Source organism: Peromyscus maniculatus, chromosome 1, assembly GCF_049852395.1.
Source record: "Peromyscus maniculatus bairdii isolate BWxNUB_F1_BW_parent chromosome 1, HU_Pman_BW_mat_3.1, whole genome shotgun sequence".
Classification (NCBI taxonomy): domain Eukaryota; kingdom Metazoa; phylum Chordata; class Mammalia; order Rodentia; family Cricetidae; genus Peromyscus; species Peromyscus maniculatus.
The window spans coordinates 191,490,151-191,503,148 of NC_134852.1; the positions used below are offsets into that span (position 1 = coordinate 191,490,151).

At 39.2% G+C, this 12,998-nt stretch overlaps 1 protein-coding gene across 1 annotated transcript; it reads right to left on the bottom strand.

The window, feature by feature from the left end:
• Positions 1–598: 598 nt before the first annotated feature.
• Positions 599–10,589, bottom strand: LOC143271136 (cytochrome P450 2C26-like). The gene is made up of 4 exons (XM_076563022.1): positions 10,400–10,589; positions 9,641–9,803; positions 9,316–9,465; positions 599–852 (listed from the first exon to the last, which is right to left on the bottom strand). The coding sequence occupies exons 1-4, from the start codon at positions 10,586–10,588 to the stop codon at positions 614–616; spliced, it is 741 nt and encodes a 246-aa protein (XP_076419137.1). The 5' UTR covers position 10,589; the 3' UTR covers positions 599–613.
• Between the last annotated feature and the right edge of the window lie 2,409 nt (positions 10,590–12,998).

The following is a 12,998-nucleotide window of genomic DNA, read 5'->3' on the forward strand; positions in this document are numbered from 1 at the left end:
GTCCTAGTTTCAATCTTTCAGGCACAATGCAGGTAAGAAAGAAATAGAGTCCTCAAGTACATGCAAGTCCACATAATGGTCAGCACAGTGGCCATAAAGGGAGGAGGTAGAAAGGCCCCTGCATTTAGTGTTATCTAGCATTAAAGGAGGCATAGATTTGAAACAGAGATGAGCTGAGGAGCACCTCCATGTAGTGAAAGTTTTTCTGTGTCCCAGCCTGCCAGCAGTCAGGACAAATCTCTCCCACTTGCATCCCCCAAATAAACACAGAGGCGTATATTAATTAAAACTGCTCAGCTTACTATTGACTAGCCCTTACACTTAAACTCAGCCCATTTCTGTTAATCTATATGTCACCGTGTTTTCCTTAGCTTTATCTGTGTGCCTTACATGCTGCTCCCTGGACAGCAGGCTGGCGTCTCCTGACTCAGCCTTCCTCTTCCCAGAATTCTCCTTGTCTGCTTATCCTGCCTATAGTTCTGCCTATACTTCCTGCCTGGTTACTGGCCAATCAGCATTTATTAAACCAGTGTACAAAAGCATTATTCCACAGTACCTCTAGCTTAGAGAAATTTTTCTAAAGAATTTTTGGAATTTCAGGGAGCATTTATCTCTAAGTGTTTTTTTTTTTTTTTTTTTTTTTTTTTTTTTTTTTTTTTTTTTTTTTTTTTAAGAAGAAGCTTGAGCTCACCTGCATCCAAGGGAAACTCAGAATCTCTACATTTTCATTTAAAATGACTATGAAGGAAAGAAAATCCTGATCTTTATAATCAAAACGATTCTGGAAAACAATGGAGCAGATGACATTGCATGGAGCACAGCCCAGGATGAAGGTGGGATCACAGGGTGAGCCTGGAGAGTTGGGAACAATTGTAAAATGCCACTGAAATATATGTGTATAAAAACACTGTATCTCTTAACAAGTAAAAGAACTTATGACAATTTAAGCAAGACTTACAGACAGCCTGGTAGACATAACAATATGCATTACATTTGTGCATCATTTTTATGTTTAATATGATTTCAGTGATCTGGCCATTTTTCCAAATCATGAAATTGAGTATACTCAGTTTTCATCTTCTATTTTTATTGACTGGCCTGTTACCCCAGGGGTCTGTTGTTTTGGGAGGGGAAAATTGGACTTTTAAAATCTTCAGCAATTCAAGAATTCTGGGGAGATCCACGTCTGTTTGTGAAGCCTCTAAACAATATGATACAAACATGCATGGGGATGGAAGGCAGGTAGATCTGGGAAGAGGTGAGGGTGTAAATATAATCAAAATACACTGTACAAACTTCTCAAAGAACAGATAAAAATGAAGAGGGAAAGTATCTCCCCCCGAAAAAAGAGGAAAAGGAAAGAATGATAGGAATGTAGGAATTTATATATAGGGGTTGAAAGGCTCATGTCTTTAGCCGGTAGAGTATAATAGACAGATTATGTTAAGTTCATGCATTCAGAAAACTAAAATGAAAAGGAAACACATCTATTTATGTGAAGTGAAAATCGTATAAATAAACATTAATTATAAAATGGATTTCTTGGGGGAGATTGATTCCCAATTTTCTAAGAAAGCACCATATTGATTTCCAAAGTGGTTGTACAAGCTTGCATTCCCACCAGCAGTGGAGGAGAGTTCCCCTAGTTCCACATCCTCTCCAGCATAAAGTGTCTTCAGTGTTTTTGATCTTAGCCATTCTGACAGGCATAAGGTGGTATCTGAGAGTTGTTTTGATTTGCATTTCCCTGATGATTAGGGATGTTAAGCAACTCCTTAAATGTCTTTCAGCCTTTTGAGTTTCCTCTGTTGAGAATTCTCTGTTTAGTTCTAAAACCCATTTCTCAATTGGACTGTTGGTCGTTTTGATGTCTAATTTCTTGAGTTCCTTATATATTCTGGATATCAGTCTTCTGTCAGATGTGGGGTTGGTGAAGACCTTTTCCCATTCTGTAGGCTGTTGCTTTGCCTTGTTGACCGTATCCTTTGCTCTACAAAAGCTTCTCAGTTTCAAGAGGTCCCATTGATCCAGCTATACCACTCCTGAGCATATACCCAAGAAATGCTCAATCATACCACAAGAGCACTTGCTCAGCTATGTTTATATCAGCATTGTTTGTAATAGCCAAAACCTGGAAACAACCTAGATGCCCTTCAACTGAAGAATGGATAAATAAATTGTGCCACATATACACAATGGAATACTACTCAGCAGAGAAAAACAATGACATCATGAGGTTTGCAGGCAAATGGATGGATCTAGAAAAAATCATCCTGAGTGAGGTAACCCAGACTCAGAAAGACAAATATGGTTTGTACTCACTCATAGGAGGATGCTAGATGTGGAACAAGGATGACTGGACTGCTACTCACATCACCAGTGAGGCTACCTGGAAAACAGGATCCCAAGAAAGACACGGAGAAATGGCTGAGATCTACATGAACAGCCTGGACATGAGTGGGAGCAATGAAGGGTGAGGGTCGAGGGAAAGAGAGCGGGAGATCCCAGCTGGATCAAGAACAGAGAGGGAGAACAAGGAATAGGAGACCATGGTAAACGAAGACCACATGAGAAAAGGAAGAAACAAAGAGCTAAAGAGGCCCACAGAAATCCACAAAGATACCCCCACAAAAGACTGCTGGCAATGGCCGAGAGACAGCCGGGACTGACCTACTCTGGTGATGGGATGGCCAAACACCCTAATAGTTGTGCCAGAAACCCCATCCAAGGACTGAGGAATCTGGATGCAGACATCCATGGCTAGGCCCCGGGTGGAGCGCTGGGAGTCTAACTGGTGAAAAAGAGGAGGGTTTATATGAGCGAGAATTGTTGAAACCAAGGTTGGATAAAGCACAGGGACAAATAACCAAATGAATGGAAACACATGAACTATGAACCAAAGGCTGAGGGACCCCCAACTGGATCAGGCCCTCTGAATAGGTGAGACAGTCGATTGGCTTGATCTGTTTGGGAGGCATCTAGGCAGTGGTACCAGGTCCTGGCCTCGTTGCATGAGTTAGCTGTTTGAAACCTGGGACTTATGCAGGGACGCTTGGCTCAATCTGGGAGGAGGGGACTGGACCTGCCTGGACTGAGTCTATCAGGTCGATCCCAGTCCTCGGGGGAGACCTTGATCTGGAGGAGGTGGGAATGGAGGGTGCTCTGGGGGGAAGGGGAGGGGGGCAGGAAGGGAGAGAACAAGGGAATCTGTGGCTATTATGTAGAACTGGATAGTATTGTAATATATATATAAACTCCAGAAAAAAAATAAAATGGATTTCTTGGGGTAAAACTAAGATGGGAACCTTTGTTTGAAATATGCTCCCAAAAGAAAGCAAACAGATGTAGGGAATAGATAAAATTTTTAATTCTCATTTCTATGTCTAGACACCCTCTGATTTTCTAATTTAAAAGGAAGTAAATGCCTGTGATGATTAATATTGATTGACAGCATCACCAAGGATAGTGGCTTATGAACATGTCAGGGAGATGAGAGGATCTGTCTTAATTGAGGGAGGCACCATTTCCTAGACTTGGCTGCTAGACCACATAAATAGAAGGAAGCTGGGCAAGCAGGAGCATTCTTATCCTCCTCTTTTCACTGAACTGACAGGGTGACCAGAACACTTCCCTGGCTCAGGCTCCCCTTCTGTGACATCCCAACATGATAGATTAAAACCAGAAATGAGAATCCCAGATAATCTCTTCTTTCCTTCAGTGGCTTTTGTCAGGTATTTTATTACAGCAACAGGAGAAGTAACTAACATGTTGTCCATCATCGTCTAAATTCCTTACATCTTACCATTTCTGTATTCTATGAGGAGACCTCTGTAACCAAATTACTAAAATCAAATTATTACACTTTATATAGAATGCACTTACAGAACTCAAATCCATAGACCCTAAAATAATAACTTGAATCAAAAGTACTTTGGATAAATAGTAAGACATTGACAATAAGAAATTGTGTTAGTTGTTTGGATGTCAAGTGCTTTTAAACATTATAGTTCTCATGGAGATGCTCTATCAATACATATTTTATTATGTCAAAGAAGGAAGGAGTTTATTTAAGAAGTGTATAATGTTCATGGGTATGGGTAAATGGCTAGGAGTATACATGAGACTGGGCATGTGTGTGTGACTCAGAGAAGAAATCTGGCTTTTTTCCTTTTATTTCACTTAATTTGAAAGATGGCATTTAAACAAGGTCATGTTTCATTGTGAGAAGTATTTCAAGTGTTTGTAAACTTGAGAGTGAAAGAAGACAACTATTGTCATAAATGTATTACCCCAAACAAATGTATTACAACAAACAGAGGGAGATGAGATAAATAAATGAAGATGGAGCCAATAGTGAAGCCTAGTTGCATATATTAATAAAAACTGAATATTAATTTGTAGAATCATGTAATAACATTTATTCAAAAATATAAATCAATCGAATAAAGGATTAGAAATAATTCATTCTGTCTTGTATAAATTATGCTATGCTTTTAAAAGAGAATGAACTGATAAATCCTTATTAAAATATAGCAAAGAAAAAAATTTGTTACACAGCAACATCCACTGAACTTTATGCATGGTGTTGGAGGCTGGGGAGGGGGAGGCCAAGAAGAGTTGGTCTGTTGCAATTCTAGGCATGACCCTGAGTATTGGTTCTGGGTAATAGTGAGAGTGGGGTAGGCCCATGGGCATCCCACCTGGTCTGCTGGCAGGTGTGGTCTGTGGTTAAGTTGGGGTATGGGATACAGCCAAAAGGCAGAGAGGGAAGGATAGGGTGGGATGGTCTGTGGGATCCACAGGAGGTGTGGACGGTGGGTGGGTGAAGCTTCAGCTGGTGTTCTGCTGCAGCACTAGGGAAAAACATGAAAATTGGGTCTATAGTAACAGAAAGAGTGGAGGAGGTCCATGGGCAGCCTACCTGGTCTTTTGGTAGGCATGACCTCTCAAACACTGACATCTTTTTGCTTCACTTTTAATTACTCTTCTTATTTTCCAATTTTCAAAAGTCTGTGGTCCTGTGGTCACTCTGTATTTGGGCAGGAAGCTGTGATGTTGCATGGATATGAAGTTGTGAAAGAAACCTTGATTGATCATGAGGAAGGGTTTGCTGGAAGAGGAAACTTTCCAGTGGCTGATAAGATTGCTAAAAGCCATGGTAAGTTTCCATGTGCCTACATGTCCGTGAGTCTACATGTCTATGCACCTTTGTGTCTGTGTATGTATGTTGGGCTGTGGTCATAGGGACTTTGAGGAATGTAATCTTGAAAACTTGTTCAGACCCAGCTTGGCTTTCTGTGTGGCAACCACCTATCAGCACCCCTTCCTTACTTGATATCTCCCTACCCATTTCTGCCCTTGTGTGCCCTTGTGTCTTCCAAACAGTTCGAGCTAAACAATTGGTTCTCGTATCCAGAGGGCCTAGTTCAGTCCCATGGGGGCTCCATAGCCACTAGTCCACAGTTCATGGGTCTCACCAGTGCAGTCAGTCATCTCTGCATGTCTTCCTATCATGATCTTGACATTTCCAGTCCATCAAATCCCTCTTCTCTCCCATTGACTGGATTCCCGGGTCTCAGTTCTGGCGCCCGATCATGGATCCCTGCATCTGCCTCCATCAGTCACTGGATAAAGGCTCTATGATGACAGTTAGAGTATTCACTAGACTGGTCACCAGCATAGACCAGTCCAGGCACCCCCTCGATCACTGCCAGCAGTCCAATGTGGGGTCATCCCTGTGGATTCTTGAGAGCTTCCCCGCCACCCACCCTGCCTCTTCCCACTCCCATGATGTCTTCATCTATCATGGTATCTCCTTCCCTGTTCTCCCACTCTGTCCCTGATCCAGCTTGACCCTCCCATTTCCCTATGTTCTCACCCCCCATTCCTTGCCCTTCGCCACCTCCCCTCACTCCCAGCCTGCTCATGCAGATCCCATCCACTTCTACTTCACTGGGCTATCCATGTGTCCTTCCCAGGGTCCCTCCCTGTTAGCTAGCCCCTCCAAAGCCGTGGGCTGCAGCCTGGTCATCCCTTGCTCCACATCTAGTATCCACTTATGAATGAGTACATACCATGTTTGTCCTTCTCAATCTGGGTTACCTCACTCAGGATGATATTTTCTAGTTCCATCCAAAAGCCTGCAAATTTCATGATGTCATTGTTTTTTACTGCTGAGTAGTATGGATCTATTTGCATTCTTCCACATGCAGACATCCATATGGACCAGCACCATTTGTTTAAGATGTTTTCTTTTTTCCATTGTATATTTCTGGCTTCTTTATTTGAAATCAGGTATCTATAGATACGTGGATTTGTCTGTGTCTTCAATTCAATCACATTGATTGACCTATCTATTTTCATGATGATTTTGTGTGTTTTTTACTACTACAGCTTGTAGTATAGCTTGAAATCAGGGATGGTGATACCTCTTGATTGTCTTTTATTGTATAGAATTGTTTTAGCTATCCTGAGTTTTTTGTTTTCCCATATGAAGTTGAGAACTGTTCTTTCAAACTGTAAAGAATTGGGATGGAATTTTGATATGGATTGCATTGAATCTGTAGATTGCTTTTGTTAGGATGGCCATTTTTTACTATGTTAATCCTACTGATCCATGAACATGAGCGATCTTTCCATCTTCTGATATTTTTTTTCAATTTCCTTCTTTAAAGACTTGAAGATTTGTCATACATCTTTTTTGCTTGCATGGTTAGAGTTATCCCAAGAAACTTTGTATTATTTGAGGCTATTGCAAAGGGTGCTATATTCCTGATATCTTCCTAAGTCTATTTGTCATTTGCATATAGGAGGGCTATTGATTATTTCTTAGTTAATCATGTATCCAGCCACTTTGCTGAAGGGATTTAACAACTGTAGGAGTTCCCTGGTAGAATTTTTGGAGTTGCTTATGTATACTATGATATCATCTGCAAATAACGATACTTTGATTTCTTCCTTTCCAATTTGTATCACCTTGATCTCCTTGAGTTATCTTATTATAAGAACTTCAAGTTTTATATCAAATAGATATGGAAAGCATGGGCAGCCTTGTCTTATCCCTTATATCCCTGATCTCTCCAAGACCTTTACCATGAGAGGGTGTTGGATTTTGTTAAAGACCTTTTCAGGGTCTAATGAGATGATCATGTGTTTTTTCTTTCAGTTTGTTTGTACAGCAGATTACATTCATAGATTTTTGTACACTGTATCATCCTTGCACCTTGCTAGTGGCAATACTTAGAGAGAATGTGAGTCAGTTTTCTTTAAGAGTGTAGCCCCTAGTAAGTAAAACAAAAAGAAAACCACACATACAAGATATTTCTCAACCACCATCCAAGACGCTTCTGTTTACAGTAGATGATGATGAACACCGAGGCTACAAAGGGCGAAGGTGCAAAGAATAAGAGACTGCAAAGTGTTCATATTTAAATATTAATTATGTACTGCACCCTTTCCTAGAAAGACTCAAGGATCATTGAAGAAGAGGGGGGAGAAAGAGCATAAGAGCCAGAGGTGGTGATGACTACAAGGAAATGATGTCTTCTGGGCACAGCAGGGCAGATGCACATATGAACTCACAGAAAATATGACAGTATGCACAAGACCTGTGCAAGCCAAAGACAGAAAAAAAATCCTGGCATGGAGATGGAAGTTGGGCATGATGTTCTACCCCTAATGGAGATGTTACTGGCAAATGTTAGCCTCTGGAAGAGGAAGGGTCAATTTTCTCTAAGAGTACAGACCCTGATAAATCCACCCTGATACTCTGGTGGAAGGTCACACATACAAGAATATTTGAACATCACAAATTGGCCTTTGTGGAAAAAATTAGAAAAGAAATGGTCATGAACAAAAAGGTGAGTAGATGTAGGAAGAAGGGAAGGAGGGAGGTTGAGTATGATTAAAAAATGAGACAGCTTTGTCGGGCTAGTGAAGTGATGGGCCTTATAAAAGAACCTACTACCGGATTTGGTTGACCAGCATAATTCTTTACTACATTCTAAGTCATATCCTTATATGCATAGGTAGGTAAGTGTAGCTCCCACCCCTTACTAAAGAGATCTCTTTCTACAGCAAATGGAGTCCATCCTAGAGCCACAGTTGGATATAATTCAGACACCAACAGATTGTGGGGATCCCAGCCTCAACAGATACAAATACATCACAACACCTACATCTATGACTCACGAAACATCACAGAAGAGGAGGCAGAAAGATTGTAAGAACCGGAATATCAAGAAGTCTACTATAAAACAGTCTCACTTAGAAATGATTGCAAAAACAGGACTGGAAAAATGGCCAAATCAATAGATGTGCTAATGTGCAAAGGGAAAATTTTCAGAGTCCTTCCCTTAGACAGGGAACTCCACACAACTAATGACTCCTGGGGTAAGGGTAACTATCTTCTCCAAAGCTTAAGCTCTCTTATTGGTTGTCCAGGTGCAGAGTGGTCAACCCTGAAATCATATACTTGATATCCAACAACAAAGAGTACTCAAGAGTTTTTACATGTATGTGTGCATGTATATACATATATACAATAATAAAGAAAAGAGACTATCAACTTGAGAGTGTAAAAGGCATGGGAAGGGACAAGGGAGGGCATTAGGGAAGGGATAGAAGGAGAAAGAGGAGGAATTATGTAATTCTATTTCAGTGAAAACATTTTTAAACAACTACTAAGTTCTGAAAGTATTAACAAATATTTTCTTAAACAATCGCATATGTCAAGCACAAATCGGGTTTGGTGGATATTAAATAAAGGGACAACAAAAAGTAGGGTAGAGAAAAGTGGAAGTGTATCTCAGAGGAGTTGGTGGCTGATCACAATAAAAATACATTGGATAAGATTCACAATAGAGTAAAAAATTTTAAACAAAAAACAGTATACTTTTGATAACATGCTATTGCAGACACAATAATTAATGAATATTCTATTACACTTGGCTAAGAAATGAAAGCCATAAATCACATCATTGTTACCCCAGACTGTAAACATTGGCCTAGAAGAATCCATGTACTGCCCAGTTAATTTCCTTAAACCTCTGTAATCCAAGAAAATGAAAACAAATATCCTGAACTGGCTCTGTCACCATTATCAATAACACTTATTCTGAAGTGAAATGATCCACAAAGAGAAATTACACTTGTGATAATGGAAATCCATAGTTTTGCAGCTCAGCAGAAAATTAACATGAAACCTATGTTCTTTGTTTCTGATTTAAAAACAAAGAAAAATTTGCAATAGGATATTTTCAACATGACATACAAACATACATAGATAAAGTTGTAAATATATAAATCTTCACTTACCCTTAGTTTTGCTCAGTTCCTCCACAAGACACTGTGCTTCCTCTTGAACACGGTCCTCAATGGTCCTTTTACCCATGCCCAAATTCTGCAGAGTCGTGAGTGAGAAGCACCTTATCTCTTTCCATCTGCTTCCATTGCTAAAAATAATGCCTAAAAGAAATGGTAAAACACTAGAAATAGATTCTAGGAACAGATGAGAGATCTGATGGGTGGAAATAACAGAGAGGTCCACAGTGTACCTAAGGAAGAAGTCCAATCCTCCTTTTATCTTCACTTCCACTGTAAACACTGTGCAGCACTCACATGAACATGTACACTTACTTACCAAGGCCTTTATTAATTCTTTCATCCATTGGCAAGCTTCCTCTTCCAGCAAACTCCTCCCCATGGTCAACCAGAGCTTCCTTCACTGCTTCATACCCATGCAACACAACAGAGGGCTTCCTGCCCAAGTACAGGGTGAACACAGGGCCATAGACTTTTGAAAGCTGGAAATTGGAAAGAAAAATGTAAATACTAACAAAAAAGTCCCTTTAATCTTCATGGAGTCAACCTCATTCACACTGATATTATCAGTGTTTTTTGGTATTTTAATATATTTTTATTCAGGCAACTCAGCTTCAAATGGTTCTGAAGCCCATTTTTATCACATTATGGTAATGATCAGTTCTTGATCATCTACAGTAAACCTTGTAATGGCTCAGAACTCAGGTAGTTGTTATATAAAGATTACAAAGAATTTTCACAACAAAGCATTCAGCAGGATGCTGGCCACCAGAACTCCATGTAGGCCACCTACCTGCCTTCTGACTGCCCTCTCTCTCAGGCCCTATTCACCCTACCTCAGTCACCCCTCCCATCCTACCTACCATGTCCCAGTCCCCCAATCTGGCAGAAATGCCCTGTTTGAACAGAGGCTACTCTACTCTGACCTACAGAAGTCATGAGGTGCACAGTACACTGCAAGAGTTTTGACTGTAAGATTATTTACATCAATATTTCCTCTTCTACTAGATTTTCATTTAAAGTAGCTTTCAATTTTTCTTCTTTATCAAGGTATCAGAGGAGCACAAAGAATACTTACATTGGTCAAGGATTGGCTGATGTTCTTTGCATATATCTGGAGGAAATTGCCAATAATTGGGAGAGGGGTGGGGCCAGGAGGGAGCTTCCCTCTCCCAGAGCTCTGTCTCCAGAGTGAGAGGAGAAGCAGACAGGAGAGACTGAGCACCAGGACCAGGACTGGCTCCATAGACACCCTTCTCGCCGACATAGCTGTGATCAGCCAGCATGGAGCTTTTATAACACTACCTGCTGGATCAAACATGTTTCTCACTGAAACGCCATTGACTGATCAATCAGATAACCTTTAATCTCTTTCTCAAGTACACTTTGTGCTTTTTATAGAGAAAAATAAAATTTTCTTTACTCTTGTCCTTCTTTACAGGGTACCCATTTGAATTTCTGGTTTAACAGTACTGATTGGTGTCCAAATAGTGTTAATAAAAATAAACAAACATATTTATAATGTGCAACTATTCTTGAGAAGCAATAGATTAATGTTGAGATGGAAGAAAACTCCTTAACCTTTATATTCTCAGGTTAGTTACCAGTTACTGGGTGGGAATTTATGACTTATGGATAGTTTGTATATTCTAAAAATATATTTTTTAACAAAGTTTTACTATGTAGCTTAGGTTGACCTCAAAATGACAATTCTGCTACATTGTACCAATGGCTAGAAATATATTTATGCACCACAATCGTCATGCATATCTAAAATATTTCTTTGCTATATTAAACATTTGAACATATTTTCCTCAACAGTGTAAGCCTTACAGCTCCTTATTTTACTCTTTGGCCACTTATAAAACTAAGATAACAAAAAAAAACTATCACACATTTGGGATCAGAAAATATACGCTAAGCTTTTAGCTGAAGAAAGTTTTTTTTTTCCTGTGTTGTGTAGTTCAATTGTGAAAGACCTTTTATTTTTTAAAGTAATGGGACAGAAAGAAGTGTCAGTGTCTCACTGCTCATAGCTGGAAGAATTTAGAAATCAAGGTGACTATGTAATGGGCATATTTACTTTCTTGGCTTCACCATACATTCTTAAAGAAGAGTATTAGAATTCTCCCTGTCTCACCAGTGCAGATGTAAACCTAGATAATCACAATAGTCAATAGAGACAATAACAATAATTGGTATGAACAAAACATCACCAAACAGCACAACCAAGTGGGTACCAAGTTTTCAAATGCCTGAGCTGAAGAGGTCATTTCTAACTTAACCCACCTCTTGCATTTGACAGCTCTCCTTTCACAAAAGCTTTCAGTTTAGTTATATCCATCACAATTTCTTCACTGTGCACAATGGCACTATACTGACTGATTATAATCACTAACATTCACAGTAAACATGAATCTAGTTAATAATTATATCATTATTGTATTAACGTAGAAGTCAGAAAAGTTTGTTCAAGTTTTGTAATCTGGCTCAAAGAATACAAAAATAGCTACAAGGGGAGTGAAGATAAACTTTGATAACCTAAAATCACGGTTATCCTCATTATTTACAATGACACAAGCAATAATTTGCTGCCAAAATCTTATTGCTCTAGAATCCCAAAGAATGGATTTGAATAAAACAGTCCCAGTGGATTTCTTTTCATGCCTGGAGTAATACTGTTCTGGCACATTTATAAGTCAGCAAGATGCTTTGCACCAACGTTTCCTTTTATAGAATATGAGAATCAAAGAAAACTTAAGGAACGATGGGCCTCTGTGCTCAACAGGTCTACATTTTGCTTTGCTTTTTAAGAAAAGAGCTGTTGGTGATGAATGGAGTATAACTAATCACTGTAACGCAATCAAGATGAATTGACTCTTAGGAAAACATTTTACTGACCCTTCATTACATTTTGTTTGTTAGCTTGTCTCTTCTTTCATCAACATCACATAATTAAAAAGATTTAATATTTCTATGAAAAATTACTAGTACATATTCATTACATGATTGAATGTATTTCATAATGTCATTTTTGTTATTTTGTCTTTTTTTTTTCAGAGCTGAGGACCGAACCCAGGGCCTTGTGCTTGCTAGGCAAATGCTCTACCACTGAGCTAAATCGCCAACCCCTCATAATGCCATTCTTATTTAAGTATATTATGACTGTGACATTATTAAACATCCCCTTTTTTTTTTGCCATGGTGGTGCCTTCTCATTCTGACTCCTAGTCATATTTCTCTTCTGAAATAGTCTCTCTTCTATGTCTAAGAAATAGCTCTCACTCAAAGGAATAAAAAGAAATAGATTATTCTGGAGCCAAATGTGAGGGACTATGGCTGGAAAACTGGATGTTTCCCCAAATACCTTGTTCCAACATGGGAACAATTTCAAAGAAAACCATAATGGAATACATTTGTCAAATTTGTCTTTGGAAGAATTAGGTAAGGTGATTATAAAATATGGAGAAATCTCAGGTACAGGCCTCAGACTCTTTCTGTCATTCTTAGTATTTTAGTTGGTAGAAGCTAGAGATCTATTTATATGTTCAAAATGATTACCTAATTGTCACAAAGATGAAAGGCCATATAAAGAGTTGGGAAAAACGGCTACAAAGGAAGCTGAGTTGGCCTATGTCATTTGATTTTAGACTTGCAACATTCTAGACTCTTCACAA

Coding starts and splice junctions, on each gene's coding strand:
- LOC143271136 (XM_076563022.1), bottom strand. CDS start 10,588: ATGTCGGCGAGAAGGGTGTCTATGGAGCCAGTCCTGGTCCTGGTGCTC. Junction 9,804..10,399: donor TCAGCCAATCCTTGACCAAT/GTAAGTATTCTT, acceptor TCCAATTTCCAG/CTTTCAAAAGTCTATGGCCC. Junction 9,466..9,640: donor AAGAATTAATAAAGGCCTTG/GTAAGTAAGTGT, acceptor CATTTCTTTTAG/GCATTATTTTTAGCAATGGA.